This window comes from Solea solea, chromosome 1 (assembly GCF_958295425.1).
Source record: "Solea solea chromosome 1, fSolSol10.1, whole genome shotgun sequence".
Classification (NCBI taxonomy): Eukaryota; Metazoa; Chordata; class Actinopteri; order Pleuronectiformes; family Soleidae; genus Solea; species Solea solea.
In genome coordinates, this window is record NC_081134.1 from 30,943,320 (window position 1) to 30,962,095 (window position 18,776).

The window sequence follows — 18,776 nt, forward strand, 5'->3', positions numbered from 1 at the left end:
GCGTTAATTGGAGCTTCCGGTCTATGTCGCCAACAAAAACACAACAAAAATACATCACATAGCGACACATAGCACAACAGCTGTTCAGTTGACCAATGGTTCAATGACTCAATGTTCAACAGCTTAGAAGTCCTGAGAAGACCTTTAATTGTCGACACGCTGCTCACCTCTGCGGGCCAACCTTCAGCATCTGTCTGTGATTGGCGCAGCGTTGGGCGTTGCAACGAAACGCTCCGCTGAATGTTGTGATGAGAGAGGACTGTAATTGCCGTTTGTTCCCTGTTGAGCAGGTTTGACTGAAGATCTAAAAAAAAAAAAAAAAGGTGTCACGGAGAAGAGAAACTCTCTGACTCAAATGAGACTCAAGTGGACGACTGATGAATTGAACGTTTTATTATTATTATCCTCCTCCTCCTTCATGGCACACACGCGTTCTTCCACAAGGACATTTGTCCTCAATAATAAAAAAAAGTATTTTCCTTCTGCCTAAAAAAATATATTTCATAAAAATCTAACAAAAAAAAAACACTGTACAGTAGCAAAAATAAAACAGTATCTGACCATAAATGAGGAATAAACTGTCATATACTCGTCTAAAAAGACAAAGTTTTCCTTCAATACACAGAGTTAAAGGCAGAGATTCTTCATAAAAGTGCTTAAATATCTCTAAATCTAGAGGATAAACTCTGCAAATGTAATAATGTCTGTACATGATGGCGCATATGTATATATATATTAAAAAAGAGCATATTCTCTTCACAAGGAAGAAACACCAACTGTTGAAAGACAGTTAAATTGTCCCACAGACAAGAACGAATGCAATGTTGAAAGTCTCGCTCTTGGAGGTCGATTAAAAAAAGCAACGGATATTCATTAACGCGTCGACGTAAATAGCTCACACGCTGAATGTTCACAGCAATGAAAGCGGAAATGACTCAGAAATACTAGGCGAGTCCTCCCTCGTCAATGTCTGTATCAAGTAAAAATTTGAGCAACTTCAGTCTTCAGTCAGTCCTCGGACAATCCCGCGTCCTTCGCCGATCAGCAAGGAATTCTTTGAAGCCTGCAAAGATTCACTCTTGTAATTAAAGATGGGGTTTTTTTTTTAGTTTTTTTTTTTTTTCTGGTGTCGTTAGGGTTAGAGACCTCCCGTCTCTGTGTCCTCACAGCTTAGTGAGCGGTTGGATAATTATGGTCATTACGAGCGAAACATCTTGACACGGCCGTCACTCCTCGCTCTCCTCTGACAGAGTTCGTCTGTGGAGCTCGTTCTGGACGACGTCGCTATTGGAGCCCTCGGAGATGCCGCTGTCTGCAAACACTGAGCCTGAAGAACACAGAGATACATATTTACATACATCTTTTCCCACCTTTATTGTAAAAAAACAAACTAATCGTACAATAAGATGGTTGCTTAATGTGCACACCCTTAAATCAATCCCTTTTGATTTGCATTCAGTCTTCCTGGCACATCTTGATATGGTAATATTTGTCAAGTCCTGCTTGTAAAAGTGTTCCAAATCTGTCAGATTGTGAGATCATCTCTACCCTCCCCCCATATTTAGTTCTGGGCTCTGGTTGGACCACAGCTTTTGGATCATCTTTTGATTTGGACATATGCTTGGCGTCATTGCCGTGTTGAAAAGATGTAATTCCTCTTAATCTCCAGCTTTGTAACAGACGCCTGAAGGTTTTGGGCCAAATCTGACTTTTCACACTGTAATTCCCTCCACTTTGACTAAAGCCCCAGTTCCATCCATCTATCCATCCATTTTCTACCACTTTATCCTCCACAGGAGGGTCGCGCCAATCTCAGCTGACATAGGGCGGGGGTCACACCCCGGACAGTTCGCCAATCAATCGCAGGGCCACATATAGAGACAAACCACTCAACCGTTCACTCTCACCTACAGTCAATTTAGAGTGAACAATTTACCTAATCCCCATATTGCATGTTTTTGGACTGTGGGAGGAATCCGGAGAACCCGGGGTTCAAGCCCCGGGTTTGAGCCCCGGGTTCTTCGGCTTCCTCCCACAGTTGCTGCTTGTTGCCAAGTTGTCTTCTTGCTACAAAGGCAAGAGTGCTAACCACTACACCAACAGTGTGGGCCTGCACCAGAGATATCTTCTGGAATCGGGGCCTAAAAGCTCAACCTTGGTCTCACCAGACCATATCACATTTGCCCACATGCTTTTGCAAATTTTAGCTTTGTAAGAAAAAGCTTCTCGGTCTCTTTGTAGCTTCCCTTACCAGTTTTCATCTTGTCTTTCCATTCATTTTGGAGGTTCTCCATAGAACACTTTCTACTGACTGATGCTGTTCAACCATGAGGGTTCTCTCTGCAAACCAAGGCTTTTCACTGAGTTACTGTCAGGAAACGCGACAAGGCCAGCTGAAATTTATTTGGGCTTAATCAGAGTCTCTTTAATTGACGGCAGGTGTGAACCCAAGAAGACTGAGGCCGTTTCTCAATATCCATACTTGTGCGTACTTGAGCGTACTTGCGTACTCCCGTACTTGTGAAAACGTCATCAGCCTCAGTCCAAGTGCTGTTCCAATTCTCAAGTAAGCGAACAGCGAGGACGGTTCTCAAACCCGGAAATGTTCTCGCTCCGCCCATTTTTACCAAGTATGCATCGGAGGTGACTTAAGCGTACTTGCGATGGCCATGTATCCCAGAATACATTTCGGCGGAGCATAGCAGCAGTTAATCTGAAATAAATATTTTTCTGTGTCCCGGAACAAAGTTTTAACATCATTTGAGGCGAGAAATGAGTCATTTAGAATTCAAACATGTGGTTTGTGTATGAAGATATGACATATTTATAGTTTGGCAGCGACGTTTGTCGGAGGTGATCAGCTCCGCCTCTGCGGACGTTCGGCGCTCACTGTGCCCGGCACAGAGCAGCGTTACCTCGGCCTGTCCTGATGAAATGATCCGCTGGCTCAGACGTCGCTGTCATTAGATGCTCGGTGTGATCCATAGATTTGTTGTTGACGTGTTATTTTGTTTTTAATGGAAACGTTTTGACCTGAAAGTTTGAAGGTTTGTATATTGTTAATGTTTTATTTATTTTAACTTTGAATTTTAGATTTATATTAAAGTCGCACGGTCATTGTATCTGTATTTAAATATAATATGTAAATATTAGATATGTATAGTATAGTATGTAGAGTAGTATATATTTGTACACGTACATACTGTATATGTCATACATACATATATATATATATATATACTACTCTACAATGCTGTAATATATCTATTTTCCACATTTTATTATTTTATTGTATATTTTAATAGAAATAAATTAATAAATGAAGTTAAATATTTAAAATGTAAAAATAATAACAACATATATATGCATTTATTAAAAGTATTTCATATGTTCATTTATCAACACTGTAGGTGGCGGTAATGAGGCTGCAGCACTTGGCACCAGCCACCATTCAAACAGCAGAACAATACATACATACTTGCATACTTGAGTATTGAGAAACAACCACATACTTGTGTACTCCCGTACTTGGCAAGTATATACTCCCAGCGTACTTCTCAAGTATATACTTCCCAAGTACGCAAGTACATACTTGCTTACTTGAGTATTGAGAAACGGCCTGAATGTTGAAATTAAACCAAAAAGGAGCTTCAGCAAAGTATGAATTTAAGGGTGTGCAGCCAGCGTATTGTAGGTTTCTTACAGATACGGATTTGTGTGTTTATCAATGTAAATTGTACAGGTCATAGGTCACATTAAAGGTGTGTGTGTATAATGTACATATAAGAATGCAGCAAACGTACCACTGGAGTTGGTGGTGACGGAGGAGCTTCGGGAGGTGGAGAAAGCAGCTGAGGTGATCACCGTGGTCAGAGACACGTTCCTATGGTTTTGCGTAGCCGTTCGACTCCAGTCTGCACAAAAACATTTACGAAGACGTGTTTTGTACAAAACAGACACAATCCCCCGCCTTTTCATGATGGTTTTTAGTTTATTTATTCACCACTTTATTCACGTTATACCTTGCTTGAAGATTTCAGCTTCTTATATCAGTTTATTTGCGCCTATTTTTGGTTGATTGTATAAAACGTATGCCGAATCAGTCAAATAGTAAGGAAAAGGTCTCACCTGAGTTTTCAGCCAATCGCAGTCTCCCACAGCAGAGGTAAGTCCTCCACTGCCTGCGCACCGACTCCTTCATTGCACAGTGGAAGACAAAGATCAGGAAACCTGCACGGGACAAATACAAATGTTTAGAAACACACGTCATGAGTCACTTTTCAGATTCAATCGCAGCAGACTCATTGGCGTGTGACCTTGAAAAGAGTTGAAAATGGTGAAGAGGTAAACGAAGGCGATGTAGGCGGGTCCCCAGGCGAAGAGGGCGAAGCCCCACGTGAGGCCGAGCAGAACCACGAGGCCGGTGACGCTGCGCACGTCGGCCAGCAGACCCCGGTTCGCCGGCTGGTTGTGAGGGTTCTGCCTCTTGATTCGGTGCAACTGGACCATGACGACGACGAAGACCACGAAGCACACGACAAAGATCAGGAGGAAGTACGCCACCACGCCCACATAGAAGACGATGTCGTTGCGCAGCCAGCAGCTACAGGAGCAGAAAGGGGACAATATTCATATATCCAGAGACACTTTTCTACTTTTCCTCGCACAGATTTGAATTCGTGCCAGGAGCAGTTTCGGCCCCTGCCATTCGTGGCTCGGGGCCTTATTAAAAAATGAAAATGCATTATAGTCGAGTTTCAAATGTCCAATGATATATTCATGTATATGAACATAAATCTGTATTCATATAATAGTAAATAAGATTGAAACGTCACTTACAAGTCATCTGAGGTGCCATCTGTGTATCGTCCATATGTGACCACACCGTAGTTGTCTTTATTAACGGCTATTATGATGATCACAATGAGGAGAGGAATACCTGGAAACACCAGCAGATACATCACAATATATATATATACACAAACTAGACTTGAATTGATTTAACAGTAACTGCATGACGAACAAATGTTTTTTAGCACCTACCCCAGCCCATCAGCGAGAACTTGAGCATGTATCTGCTCATGTAAGGTGTGAAGACTTGGACGATGGTCAGGTACATGTGCACCGCCTCCAGTCCCGTCCAGGTGAACGTCGTCAGCAGGAAGTAGTGCAGAAAGAAGGCGGTGCTTATGCACAGTCCGACCGCAGGGTACAGCGCCAGCCAGCCGTCCAGTAAGAAGACGAGGTTGAGGAGTAAGTGGGACATACAGAGCTGGACCAGGATCTTGGACGGAATGTCCCGGAGCAATTTACTGGACAAGGACAGAGACATTTTTATTTTATTTTTTTTCTTCTTACTTTCTTAATTTAAAGCACTATTAACTTTTTTTCTGTGATGAAGTAGTAAAAAGAGATATTTGTTTCTTACTCAAATAGAAGGTACGTCAGCAAAGTGAAGGCGAGAAAAATGGCGGAGATTCCACAGCCGATGTAGGTGATGAAAGTGAGGATTTGTGCATGCTCGCGGCTAAGGATTCCTTCTCTGGGTAAATCCTGTGTTGGGAGACACAAATATACAGTCAACACATTTTTGTACAACTGTGGAAAGATATTTCAGTTAATTCAATAAACAATTTTGTAACTGACCAGCAATATTGCAAATGAAGTCAGGTGGTTGCAGCTGCAGACGGTTTCCTCCGCTGTGTCGCTGACAACAAAGCACCCGGCGGCGCTCCAGCCTCCTTTGTCACCTGAACAATAAAATATTGGCCCCCGAAATTCTCAAAATGGGGATATTCATACGTGAGGCAAAACTCTGTGTTTTCGCAACTTCATGTGTCACGGACTCACCGTTCAGAGAGAAGTCCCAAAACACGCAGGAGGCCGAGTAGTTTTCCTGAAAAAAAAAAATTGGTTTATTTTCAAATGGAACGGAAGAAAACTTTACATGAAGAAAAGTGTTTATAATTTATTAAGACCAGTAAGGCTACTAAATGTCTTACTTTTTGTCCTTTTTCTGCACAAAATAATCAATTTAAAGAATAATTCGAAGTTCATTTTTAAGTGCAAACTCACCGGTACTGGGTCGATGTTCCGGATGGTAAACTGTACGTCCTCAGACAAGTTGCTTATCGACAAATTGTAGACACTGGAGCCCAGAACCGGACCGACAAGGGTCGTGTTCTCCAGCGATTCATCCTGCGTGAATAAAAGGGGACACTTATTTGTCACCACACAATTCAATTCATACATACAACAATGCAAATAATTATATCAAACTGACGGCTGCTGAGGCAAAAGACCTTCTTAAATCCAAAAAGTGCATTGATGGAACGGAATCATTTTTTTTGTTTTATCCTTGTTCATTCATTTCAGTAATTACTTCAATCGTCAAGATTTCCATCAAAAAAGACGTGTGTAAAACGTTCTTGCAAATGTCAAAGGATGAGAATTTTCTCAAATTCTTAAGCCAGCAGAGTTGATTGAGTCAAGTGCAGATTCTTAGTCTGAAATTCAACAGAAATTCCATACCTGGAAAAGGGTATTTTTGGTGTAGAAAGTGAACTGGACCCTGCTGGCCTTTTTTTGCTGCTCAGGACTAAGACCTGAGGTAAGGGTGGACGGCAAGTACACGGACCCCAGAGCAGGAGAATCTGACCTCTTGACCCGGCTCCTGCTGTGATCATGGAGCTGTAAAAAACAAAACGTTAGCAAATGGTTACTGCAATAGTTAGTTAGGTAAGGTAAGGTATATAAATTTGAGGTGTAAGAACTTGTCATATTTCTCTACTACCTGGACATTATCGGTGTCGAAGATGTCGACAGATGTTGCTGGAAAATTGGTAGTGTCCACTGTCATGACGGCCAGAACCAGTGACTCTGTAGAGAGGACCACTCTGTCTCCAGATGCTCTGACTCCAGAGGCTTTGGCTCCAGATACAACCAGCTTCACACCCACAATATCCACTATTTCAATCAGTCTGTCAACAGGAAACAGTAAAAACACTCCAGTTATGTGAATATACTCTATGTTAAATGGATGAAGTAGGTGGCCCTGTGAACTTTACCTGTTAGCAAAGGAAGAAAGAACTGCTGGGTCTCCTTCCAATAGGTTGCTGATAATGTTGAGGATTTTTTGTCCCACTGACTGAGAGATAGTGGGGCCCTCTATTAGCTTCTCCAAATCCCAGACCAAATCCGCCATCTGGAACAGTCATTTAATTTTAGACCTTACCTCCAAAAATGGCATGTTTACAATTCAAAAGAACAGGCAATTTCACTAAACTTTTCTGGTTTCCCAATTAACCTTAATGGGGTTTTTTCTGTATGAGATGAAGGAAATTGGTGGAGCTTTACCCGAGAGGAGGTCAGCTGTGACACGTCCTGTGTTTGGTCCATCAGCTCATCTGCTAGCGTTTCTAGTTCCTTTTGGGATAAAGTTGTCTCTGCAACTGTTGTAACAGAAGTCCCTGTGCCTTCGATGAGAGTGAGGAAATTGTAAATAAACCAAAAATAAAGCACTATCACCACAATGTCCCATTCAAATGGGTATTTCTGTACGTTCGTCATTAACTGCTCAACCCTCAAACCATACAAAATAATTGATCAAACTAAAAGAAGCTTCAGTCAGATTAGATATAGTAAATACTGAAATAACATTAACATACCGATCACTGTTGCTGTGGTTTTCGTAGTGATCGTAGATGTTGTGGATGCCTCAGGAGACCTGGTTGTAGTTGTCCTGTTGGTGGTAGCTGTTATTGCAGATGTTGTGGATGTCTCAGGAGACCTGGTTGCAGTTGTCCTGGTGGTGGTAGCAGTTGCGCCGGTTGTTGCGGACACCTCAGCAGCAGTGGTGTTCATATCAGGTCCAGGTGGACCATTTGTTGTAGTAGTGGTAATAGTGGTGGTTGCGGTTGTAGCAGAAGCATTAGCGGCTGTAGATGTAAAATTAACTCTCGGGTCGGTTGTCGCAAGAGTGGAGTTGGTGGATAATCTGCTTGTGGTTGTACTCTGGTTGAAGCTGACTCCAGACGTTACATTGCCACTGGCAGCCGTGGTGGCACTGGTGTCATTGTTGGTGGATGTTGTGGCACTGTGGGTCCCACTAGGAGTAGTGTGATTTGTGGTTTGGTTGTTTAGCGGGGCTGTTGTGGGTTTTGTGGTGTTGTTGCCAACATAAGTCATGTATGTTGTTGCATTATTTACAGTTACATTGGCCAAAGAGACAGTAGACACAGTTGTGTTTTTGTAAAGAGCTGTTGTGTTCTGTTGTGTTGTCCTGGTGGATGCAGCAGTTACTGTAATTGTCGTATTCTCAACCATTGTGTGGTTGTTAGAAACTGTAGTTAAATTGTTCACTGTTGTGTAATTGGGAGAGACTGATGTGTAGTTGTTTGTGGCTGTTGTGTGATTATTTGTGACGGTTGTGTTCCTGTTGGTGGCTGCAGTTACATTGTTCTCTGTTATGTAATTGGCTGAAGTGGCTGTGTAATTGTTTGTGGCTGTTGAGTAATTACTGGTGACTGTGGGTATATTATGTCCTGTCGTGTTACTGTTAGAGGGTGTTGTGTAATTGTTGGCAACTGTAGTCACATTGTTGTTTGTTATGTAATTGGTAGATATTGTGGTGTAATTTTTAATGGCTGTAGTTACATTGTTATCTGTCATGTAAGTGGGAGAGACCATTGTGTAATTGTTGGTGGTTGCAGTTGTGTTGTTCTCTGTCATGTCATTGGGTGAGGATGTTGTGAAATTGTGGGCAGCTGTAGTCACGTTGTTGTTTCGCATGTAATTGGTAGAAGTGGTGTAATTTTGACTGGCTGTAGTTACATTGTTTTTTGTTATGTAAGTGGGAGAGGCTGTTGTGGAATTGCTGGTGGCTGCAGTTGTGTTGTTAACTGTTGTGTCACTGGGAGAGGCTGTTGTGTAATTGCTGGAGGCTGCAGTTGTGTTGTTCCCTGTTGTGTAATTGGGAGAGGCTGTTATGGATTTGTTAGTTGCAGCAGTTGTGTTGTTCCCTGGTGTGTAATTGGCAGAGGCTGTTGTGTAATTGTTGGTGGCTGCAGTTGTGTTGTTACCTGTTGTGAAGTTGGTGTAGACAGTTGTGTAATTGTTGGTGGTTGCCGTTGTGTTGTTCCCGGTTGTGTAATTGGGAGAGGCTGTAGTGTAACTGTTTATGGCTGTTGTGTAATTGTTGGTGGCTGCAGTTATGTTGTTCTCTGTTGTGTAATTGGGATAAGCTGTTGTGTAACTGTTGGTGTCAGCAGTTGTGTGGTTCATTGTTGTGTAATTGGGAGAGGATGTTGTGTAATTGTTGGTGGCAGCAGTTGTGTTGTTCCCTGTTGTGTAATTGTTGGTGGTTGCAGTTGTGTTGTTCCCTGTTGTGTAATTGGGAGATGCCATTGTGTAATTGATGGAGGCAGCAGTTGTGTTGTTCCCTGTTGTGTAATTGGGAGAGGCTGTTGTGTAATTGTGTGTGGCTGTAGTGTAGTTGTTAGTGGCAGTTGTTGTGTTGTTCCCTGTTGTGTAATTGGGAGAGGCTGTTGTGTAATTGTGTGTGACTGTAGTGTAATTGTTAGTGGCAGTTGTTGTGTTGTTCCCTGTTGTGTAATTGGGAGCGCCTGTTGTGTAATTGCTGTTGGCTGTAGTGTAATTGTGGGTGGCAGAAATGGTGTTGTTCCCTGTTGTGTAATTGGGAGAGGCTGTTGTGTAATTGGTGGTGGCAGCAGTTGTGTTGTTCCCTGTTGGGTAATTGTTGGTGGCTGTAGTGTAATTGTTGGTGGCTGCAGTTGTGTTGTCCCCTGTTGTGTAATTGGGAGAGGCTGTTGTGTAATTGTGTGTGGCTGTAGTGTAGTTGGTGGTGACAGCATTTGTGTTGTTCCCTGTTGTGTAATTGTTGGTAGCTGTAGTGTAATTGTTGGTGGCTGCAGTTGTGTTGTCCCCTGTTGTGTAATTGGGAGAGGCTGTTGTGGAAATGCTGGTGGCTGTAGTGTAATTGTGGGTGGCAGCAATTGTGTTGTTCCCTGTTGTGTAATTGGGAGAGGCTGTTGTGTAATTGTGTGTGGCTGTAGTGTAATTGTTGGTGGCTACAATTGTGTTGTTTCCTGTTGTGTAATTGGGAGAGGCTGTCGTGTAATTGGTGGTGACAGCATTTGTGTTGTTCGCTGTTGTGTAATTGTTGGTGGCAGGAGTTGTGTAGTTCCCTGTTGCATAATTGTTGGTGGCTGTCGTGTAATTGGTGGTGACAGCATTTGTGTTGTTCCCTGTTGTGTAATTGTTGGTGGCTGTTGTGGAATTGTTGGTGGCTGCAGTTGTGTTATTCCCTGTTGTGTAATTGGGAGAGGCTGTTGTGTAATTGTGTGTGGCTGTAGTGTAATTATTAGTGGCAGTTGTTGTGTTGTTCCCTGTTGTGTAATTGGGAGAGGCTGTTGTGGAACTGCTGGTGGCTGTCGTGGAATTGTTGGTGGCTGCAGTTGTGTTGTTCCCTGATGTGTAATTGGGAGAGGCTGTTGTGTAATTGTGTGTAGCTGTAGTGTAATTATTAGTGGCAGTTGTTGTGTTGTTCCCTGTTGTGTAATTGGGAGAGGCTGTTGTGGAACTGCTGGTGGCTGTCGTGTAATTGTGGGTGGCAGCAGTTGTGTTGTTCCCTGTTGTGTAATTAGGAGAGGCTGTTGTGGAATTGTTTGTGGCAGTTGTTGTGTTGTTCCCTGTTGTGTAATTGGGAGAGGCTGTTGTGTAATTGCTGGTGGCTGTAGTGTAGTTGTTAGTGGCAGTTGTTGTGTTGTTCCCTGTTGTGTAATTGGGAGAGGCTGTTGTGTAATTGCTGGTGGCTGTAGTGTTATTGTGGGTGGCAGCAGTTGTGTTGTTCCCTGTTGTGTAATTAGGAGAGGCTGTTGTGGAATTGTTTGTGGCAGCAGTTGTGTTGTTCCCTGTTGTGTAATTGGGAGAGGCTGTTGTGTAATTGTTGGTGGCTGCAGTTGTGTTGTGTCCTGTTGTGTAATTGGGAGAGGCTGTTGTGTAATTGTTGGTGGCTGTAGTGTAGTTGTTAGTGGCAGTTGTTGTGTTGATCCCTGTTGTGTAATTGGGAGAGGCTGTTGTGTAATTGCTGGTGGCTGTAGTGTAATTGTGGGTGGTAGCAGTTGTGTTGTTCCCTGTTGTGTAATTAGAAGAGGCTGTTGTGTAATAGTGTGTGGCTGTAGTGTAGTTGTTAGTGGCAGTTGTTGTGTTGTTCCCTGTTGTGTAATTGGGAGAGGCTGTTGTGTAATTGTTTATGACTGTAGTGTAATTGTTAGTGGCCGTTGTTGTGTTGTTCCCTGTTGTGTAATTGGGAGCGCCTGTTGTGTAATTGCTGTTGGCTGTAGTGTAATTGTGGGTGGCAGAAATGGTGTTGTTCCATGTTGTGTAATTGGGAGAGGCTGTTGTGTAATTGGTGGTGGCAGCAGTTGTGTTGTTCCCTGTTGCGTAATTGTTGGTGGCTGTAGTGAAATTGGTGGTGGCTGCTGTTGTGTTGTTCCCTGTTGCGTAATTGTTGGTGGCTGTAGTGTAATTGTTGGTGGCTGCAGTTGTGTTGTCCCCTGTTGTGTAATTGGGAGAGGCTGTTGTGTAATTGTGTGTGGCTGTAGTGTAGTTGGTGGTGACAGCATTTGTGTTGTTCCCTGTTGTGTAATTGTTGGTAGCTGTAGTGTAATTGTTGGTGGCTGCAGTTGTGTTGTCCCCTGTTGTGTAATTGGGAGACGCTGTTGTGGAAATGCTGGTGGCTGTAGTGTAATTGTGGGTGGCAGCAATTGTATTCCCTGTTGTGTAATTGGAAGAGGCTGTTGTGTAATTGTGTGTGGCTGTAGTGTAATTGTTGGTGGCTACAATTGTGTTGTTTCCTGTTGTGTAATTGGGAGAGGCTGTTGTGTAATTGGTGGTGACAGCATTTGTGTTGTTCACTGTTGTGTAATTGTTGGTGGCAGGAGTTGTGTAGTTCCCTGTTGGGTAATTGTTGGTGGCTGTCGTGTAATTGGTGGTGTCAGCATTTGTGTTGTTCCCTGTTGTGTAATTGTTGGTGGCTGTTGTGGAATTGTTGGTGGCTACAGTTGTGTTATTCCCTGTTGTGTAATTGGGAGAGGCTGTTGTGTAATTGTGTGTGGCTGTAGTGTAATTATTAGTGGCAGTTGTTGTGTTGTTCCCTGTTGTGTAATTGGGAGAGGCTGTTGTGGAACTGCTGGTGGCTGTCGTGTAATTGGTGGTGGCTGCAGTTGTGTTGTTCCCTGTTGTGTAATTGGGAGAGGCTGTTGTGGAACTGCTGGTGGCTGTCGTGTAATTGTGGGTGGCAGCAGTTGTGTTGTTCCCTGTTGTGTAATTAGGAGAGGCTGTTGTGGAATTGTTTGTGGCAGCAGTTGTGTTGTTCCCTGTTGTGGAACTGTTGGTGGCTACAATTGTGTCGTTCCCTGTTGTGTAATTAGCAGACGCTGTTGTGTAATTGGTGGTGGCAGGAGTTGTGTTGTTCCCTGTTGCGTAATTGTTGGTGGCTGTCGTGTAATTGTTGGTGGCTGCAGTTGTGTTGTGTCCTGTTGTGTAATTGGGAGAGGCTGTTGTGTAATTGCTGGTGGCTGTAGTGTAGTTGTTAGTGGCAGTTGTTGTGTTGTTCCCTGTTGTGTAATTAGGAGAGGCTGTTGTGTAATTGCTGGTGGCTGTAGTGTTATTGTGGGTGGCAGCAGTTGTGTTGTTCCCTGTTGTGTAATTAGAAGAGGCTGTTGTGGAATTGTTTGTGCCAGCAGTTGTGTTGTTCCCTGTTGTGTAATTGGGAGAGGCTGTTGTGTAATTGCTGGTGGCTGCAGTTGTGTTGTGTCCTGTTGTGTAATTGGGAGAGGCTGTTGTGTAATTGCTGGTTGCTGTGGTGTAGTTGTTAGTGGCAGTTGTTGTGTTGTTCCCTGTTGTGTAATTGGGAGAGGCTGTTGTGTAATTGCTGGTGGCTGTAGTGTAATTATTAGTGGCAGTTGTTGTGTTGTTCCCTGTTGTGTAATTGGGAGATGCGGTTGTGTAATTGGTGGTGGCTGCAGTTGTGTTGTTTCCTGTTGTGTAATTGGGATAGGCTGTTGTGGAATTGTTGGTGGCTGCAGTTATGTTGTTCCCTGTTGTGTAATTGGGAGAGGCTGTTGTGTAATTGTGTGTGGCTGTAGTGTAATTATTAGTGGCAGTTGTTGTGTTGTTCCCTGTTGTGTAATTGGGAGAGGCTGTTGTGGAACTGCTGGTGGCTGTCGTGTAATTGTGGGTGGCAGCAGTTGTGTTGTTCCCTGTTGTGTAATTAGGAGAGGCTGTTGTGGAATTGTTTGTGGCAGGAATTGTGTTGTTCCCTGTTGTGGAACTGTTGGTGGCTACAATTGTGTTGTTTCCTGTTGTGTAATTAGCAGACGCTGTTGTGTAATTGGTGGTGGCAGGAGTTGTGTTGTTCCCTGTTGCGTAATTGTTGGTGGCTGTCGTGTAATTGGTGGTGGCTGCAGTTGTGTTGTGTCCTGTTGTGTAATTGGGAGAGGCTGTTGTGTAATTGTTGGTGGTTGCAGTTGTGTTGTGTCCTGTTGTGTAATTGGGAGAGGCTGTTGTGTAATTGTTGGTGGCTGCAGTTGTGTTGTGTCCTATTGTGTAATTGGGAGAGGCTGTTGTGTTATTGTGTGTGGCTGTAGTGTAGTTGTTAGTGGCAGTTGTTGTGTTGTTCCCTGTTGTGTAATTGGGAGAGGCTGTTGTGTAATTGCTGGTGGCTGTAGTGTAATTGTGGGTGGCAGCAGTTGTGTTGTTCCCTGTTGTGTAATTAGGAGAGGCTGTTGTGGAATTGTTTGTGGCAGCAGTTGTGTTGTTCCCTGTTGCGTAATTGTTGGTGTCTGTCGTGTAATTGGTGGTGACAGCATTTGTGTTGTTCCCTGTTGTGTAATTGTTGGTGGATGCAGTAGTGTTGTGTCCTGTTGTGTAATTGGGAGAGGCTGTTGTGTAATTGTTGGTGGCTGCAGTTGTGTTGTGTCCTGTTGTGTAATTGTTGGTGGCTGTAGTGTAATTGGTGGTGGCAGCAGTTGTGTTGTGTTCTGTTGTGTAATTGGGAGAGGCTGTTGTGTAATTGTGTGTGGCTGTAGTGTAGTTGTTAGTGGCAGTTGTGTTGTTCCCTGTTGTGTAATTGTGTGTGGCTGTAGTGTAATTGTTAGCAGCAGTTGTTGTGTTGTTCCCTGTTGTGTAATTAGGAGAGGCTGTTGTGGAATTGTTTGTGGCAGCAGTTGTGTTGTTCACTGTTGCATAATTGTTGGTGGCTGTCGTGGAATTGGTGGTGACAGCATTTGTGATGTTTCCTGTTGTGTAATTGTTGGTGGCAGCAGTTGCGTTGTGTCCAGTTGTGTAATTGTTGGTGGCTGTAGTGTAATTGGTGGTGGCAGCAGTTGTGTTGTGTTCTGTTGTGTAATTGGGAGAGGCTGTTGTGTAATTGTGTGTGGCTGTAGTGTAGTTGTTAGTGGCAGTTGTGTTGTTCCCTGTTGTGTAATTGTGTGTGGCTGTAGTGTAATTGTTAGCAGCAGTTGTTGTGTTGTTCCCTGTTGTGTAATTTGGAGAGGCTGTTGTGTAATTGCTGGTGGCTGTAGTGTAATTGTGGGTGGCAGCAGTTGTGTTGTTCCCTGTTGTGTAATTAGGAGAGGCTGTTGTGGAATTGTTTGTGGCAGCAGTTGTGTTGTTCCCTGTTGTGTAATTGGGAGAGGCTGTTGTGTAATTGCTGGTCGCTGTAGTGTAATTGTTGGTGGCAGCAGTTGTGTTGTGTCCTATTGTGTAATTGGGAGAGGCTGTTGTGTAATTGTGTGTGGCTGTAGTGTAATTGTTAGTGGTAGTTCTGTTGTCCCCTGTTGTGTAATTGGGAGAGGCTGTTGTGGAAATGCTGGTGGCTGTAGTGTAATTGTGGGTGGCAGCAATTGTGTTGTTCCCTGTTGTGTAATTAGGAGAGGCTGTTGTGGAATTGTTTGTGGCAGCAGTTGTGTTGTTCCCTGTTGCATAATTGTTGGTGGCTGTCGTGGAATTGGTGGTGACAGCATTTGTGTTGTTTACTGTTGTGTAATTGTTGGTGGCTGTAGTGTAATTGTTGGTGGCAGCAGTTGTGTTGTTCCCTGTTGCGTAATTGTTGGTGTCTGTCGTGTAATTGGTGGTGACAGCATTTGTGTGGTTCCCTGTTGTGTAATTGTTGGTGGCTGCAGTTGTGTTGTTCCCTGTTGTGTAATTGGGAGAGGCTGTTGTGTAATTGTTGGTGGCTGCAGTTGTGTTGTTCCCTGTTGTGTAATTGGGAGAGGCTGTTGTGTAATTGCTGGTGGCTGTAGTGTAGTTGTTAGTGGCAGTTGTTGTGTTGTTCCCTATTGTGTAATTGGGAGAGGCTGTTGTGTAATTGCTGGTGGCTGTAGTGTAATTGTGGGTGGCAGCAGTTGTGTTGTTCCCTGTTGTGTAATTAGGAGAGGCTGTTGTGGAATTGTTTGTGGCAGCAGTTGTGTTGTTCCCTGTTGTGTAATTGGGAGAGGCTGTTGTGTAATTGCTGGTGGCTGTAGTGTAATTGTGGGTGGCAGCAGTTGTGTTGTTCCCTGTTGTGTAATTAGGAGAGGCTGTTGTGTAATTGGGAGAGGCTGTTGTGTAATTGTTGGTGGCTGCAGTTGTGTTGTGTCCTGTTGTGTAATTGGGAGAGGCTGTTGTGTAATTGCTGGTGGCTGTAGTGTAGTTGTTAGTGGCAGTTGTTGTGTTGTTCCCTGTTGTGTAATTGGGAGAGGCTGTTGTGTAATTGCTGGTGGCTGTAGTGTTATTGTGGGTGGCAGCAGTTGTGTTGTTCCCTGTTGTGTAATTAGGAGAGGCTGTTGTGTAATTGCTGGTGGCTGTAGTGTAATTGTTGGTGGCTGCAGTTGTGTTGTGTCCTGTTGTGTAATTGTTGGTGGCTGTTGTGGAATTGTTGGTGGCTGCAGTTGTGTTGTTCCCTGTTGTGTAATTGGGAGAGGCTGTTGTGTAATTGTGGGTGGCTGTAGTGTAATTATTAGTGGCAGTTGTTGTGTTGTTCCCTGTTGTGTAATTGGGATAGGCTGTTGTGGAATTGTTGGTGGCTGCAGTTATGTTGTTCCCTGTTGTGTAATTGGGAGAGGCTGTTGTGTAATTGTGTGTGGCTGTAGTGTAATTATTAGTGGCAGTTGTTGTGTTGTTCCCTGTTGTGTAATTGGGAGAGGCTGTTGTGGAACTGCTGGTGGCTGTCGTGTAATTGTGGGTGGCAGCAGTTGTGTTGTTCCCTGTTGTGTAATTAGGAGTAGCTGTTGTGGAATTGTTTGTGGCAGGAATTGTGTTGTTCCCTGTTGTGGAACTGTTGGTGGCTACAATTGTGTTGTTTCCTGTTGTGTAATTAGCAGACGCTGTTGTGTAATTGGTGGTGGCAGGAGTTGTGTTGTTCCCTGTTGCGTAATTGTTGGTGGCTGTCGTGTAATTGGTGGTGGCTGCAGTTGTGTTGTGTCCTGTTGTGTAATTGGGAGAGGCTGTTGTGTAACTGTTGGTGGCTGCAGTTGTGTTGTGTCCTATTGTGTAATTGGGAGAGGCTGTTGTGTAATTGTGTGTGGCTGTAGTGTAGTTGTTAGTGGCAGTTGTTGTGTTGTTCCCTGTTGTGTAATTGGGAGAGGCTGTTGTGTAATTGCTGGTGGCTGTAGTGTAATTGTGGGTGGCAGCAGTTGTGTTGTTCCCTGTTGTGTAATTAGGAGAGGCTGTTGTGGAATTGTTTGTGGCAGCAGTTGTGTTGTTCACTGTTGCATAATTGTTGGTGGCTGTCGTGGAATTGGTGGTGACAGCATTTGTGATGTTTCCTGTTGTGTAATTGTTGGTGGCTGTAGTGTAATTGTTGGTGGCAGCAGTTGCATTGTGTCCTGTTGTGTAATTGTTGATGGCTGTAGTGTAATTGGTGGTGGCAGCAGTTGTGTTGTGTTCTGTTGTGTAATTGGGAGAGGCTGTAGTGTAATTGTTAGTAGCAGTTGTTGTGTTGTAATTTGGAGAGGCTGTTGTGTAATTGCTGGTGGCTGTAGTGTCATTGTGGGTGGCAGCAGTTGTGTTGTTCCCTGTTGTGTAATTAGGAGAGGCTGTTGTGGAATTGTTTGTGGCAGCAGTTGTGTTGTTCCCTGTTGTGTAATTGGGAGAGGCTGTTGTGTAATTGCTGGTCGCTGTAGTGTAATTGTTGGTGGCAGCAGTTGTGTTGTGTCCTATTGTGTAATTGGGAGAGGCTGTTGTGTAATTGTGTGTGGCTGTAGTGTAATTGTTAGTGGCAGTTGTGTTGTCCCCTGTTGTGTAATTGGGAGAAGCTGTTGTGGAAATGCTGGTGGCTGTAGTGTAATTGTGGGTGGCAGCAATTGTGTTGTTCCCTGTTGTGTAATTAGGAGAGGCTGTTGTGGAATTGTTTGTGGCAGCAGTTGTGTTGTTCCCTGTTGCATAATTGTTGGTGGCTGTCGTGGAATTGGTGGTGACAGCATTTGTGTTGTTTACTGTTGTGTAATTGTTGGTGGCTGTAGTGTAATTGTTGGTGGCAGCAGTTGTGTTGTTCCCTGTTGCATAATTGTTGGTGTCTGTCGTGTAATTGGTGGTGACAGCATTTGTGTTGTTCCCTGTTGTGTAATTGTTGGTGGCTGCAGTAGTGTTGTGTCCTGTTGTGTAATTGGGAGAGGCTGTTGTGTAATTGTTGGTGGCTGCAGTTGTGTTGTTCCCTGTTGTGTAATTGGGAGAGGCTGTTGTGGAAATGTTTGTGGCAGCAGTTGTGTTGTTCCCTGTTGTGTAATTGGGAGAGGCTGTTGTGTAATTGTTGGTGGCTGCAGTTGTGTTGTGTCCTGTTGTGTAATTGGGAGATGTTGTTGTGTAATTGTGTGTGGCTGTAGTGTAGTTGTTATTGGCAGTTGTGTTGTTCCCTGTTGTGTAATTTTGTGTGGCTGTAGTGTAATTGTTAGTGGCAATTGTTGTGTTGTTCCCTGTTGTGTAATTGGGAGAGGCTGTTGTGTAATTGCTGGTGGCTGTAGTGTTATTGTGGGTGGCAGCAGTTGTGTTGTTCCCTGTTGTGTAATTAGGAGAGGCTGTTGTGGAATTGTTTGTGGCAGCAGTTGTGTTGTGTCCTGTTGTGTAATTGGGAGAGGCTGTTGTGTAATTGCTGGTGGCTGTAGTGTAGTTGTTAGTGGCAGTTGTTGTGTTGTTCCCTGTTGTGTAATTGGGAGAGGCTGTTGTGTAATTGCTGGTGGCTGTAGTGTAATTGTGGGTGGCAGCAGTTGTGTTGTTCCCTGTTGTGTAATTAGGAGAGGCTGTTGTGTAATTGCTGGTGGCTGTAGTGTAATTGTTGGTGGCTGCAGTTGTGTTGTGTCCTGTTGTGTAATTGTTGGTGGCTGTTGTGTAATTGTTGGTGGCTGCAGTTGTGTTGTTCCCTGTTGTGTAATTGGGAGAGGCTGTTGTGTAATTGTGGGTGGCTGTAGTGTAATTATTAGTGGCAGTTGTTGTGTTGTTCCCTGTTGTGTAATTGGGAGATGCGGTTGTGTAATTGGTGGTGGCTGCAGTTGTGTTGTTTCCTGTTGTGTAATTGGGATAGGCTGTTGTGGAATTGTTGGTGGCTGCAGTTATGTTGTTCCCTGTTGTGTAATTGGGAGAGGCTGTTGTGTAATTGTGTGTGGCTGTAGTGTAATTATTAGTGGCAGTTGTTGTGTTGTTCCCTGTTGTGTAATTGGGAGAGGCTGTTGTGGAACTGCTGGTGGCTGTCGTGTAATTGTGGGTGGCAGCAGTTGTGT

At 43.9% G+C, this 18,776-nt stretch overlaps 1 protein-coding gene across 1 annotated transcript; it reads right to left on the reverse strand.

Annotated features, from left to right (window-relative positions):
• Positions 1 to 377: 377 nt before the first annotated feature.
• adgrg2a (adhesion G protein-coupled receptor G2a) lies at positions 378 to 10,691 on the reverse strand. The gene is made up of 15 exons (XM_058639991.1): positions 7,668 to 10,691; positions 7,357 to 7,475; positions 7,068 to 7,204; positions 6,794 to 6,980; positions 6,532 to 6,690; positions 6,076 to 6,198; positions 5,851 to 5,896; positions 5,647 to 5,750; positions 5,429 to 5,553; positions 5,044 to 5,312; positions 4,840 to 4,939; positions 4,317 to 4,603; positions 4,129 to 4,230; positions 3,804 to 3,914; positions 378 to 1,327 (listed from the first exon to the last, which is right to left on the reverse strand). The coding sequence occupies exons 1-15, from the start codon at positions 9,403 to 9,405 to the stop codon at positions 1,227 to 1,229; spliced, it is 3,708 nt and encodes a 1,235-aa protein (XP_058495974.1). The 5' UTR covers positions 9,406 to 10,691; the 3' UTR covers positions 378 to 1,226.
• Positions 10,692 to 18,776: the final 8,085 nt, after the last annotated feature.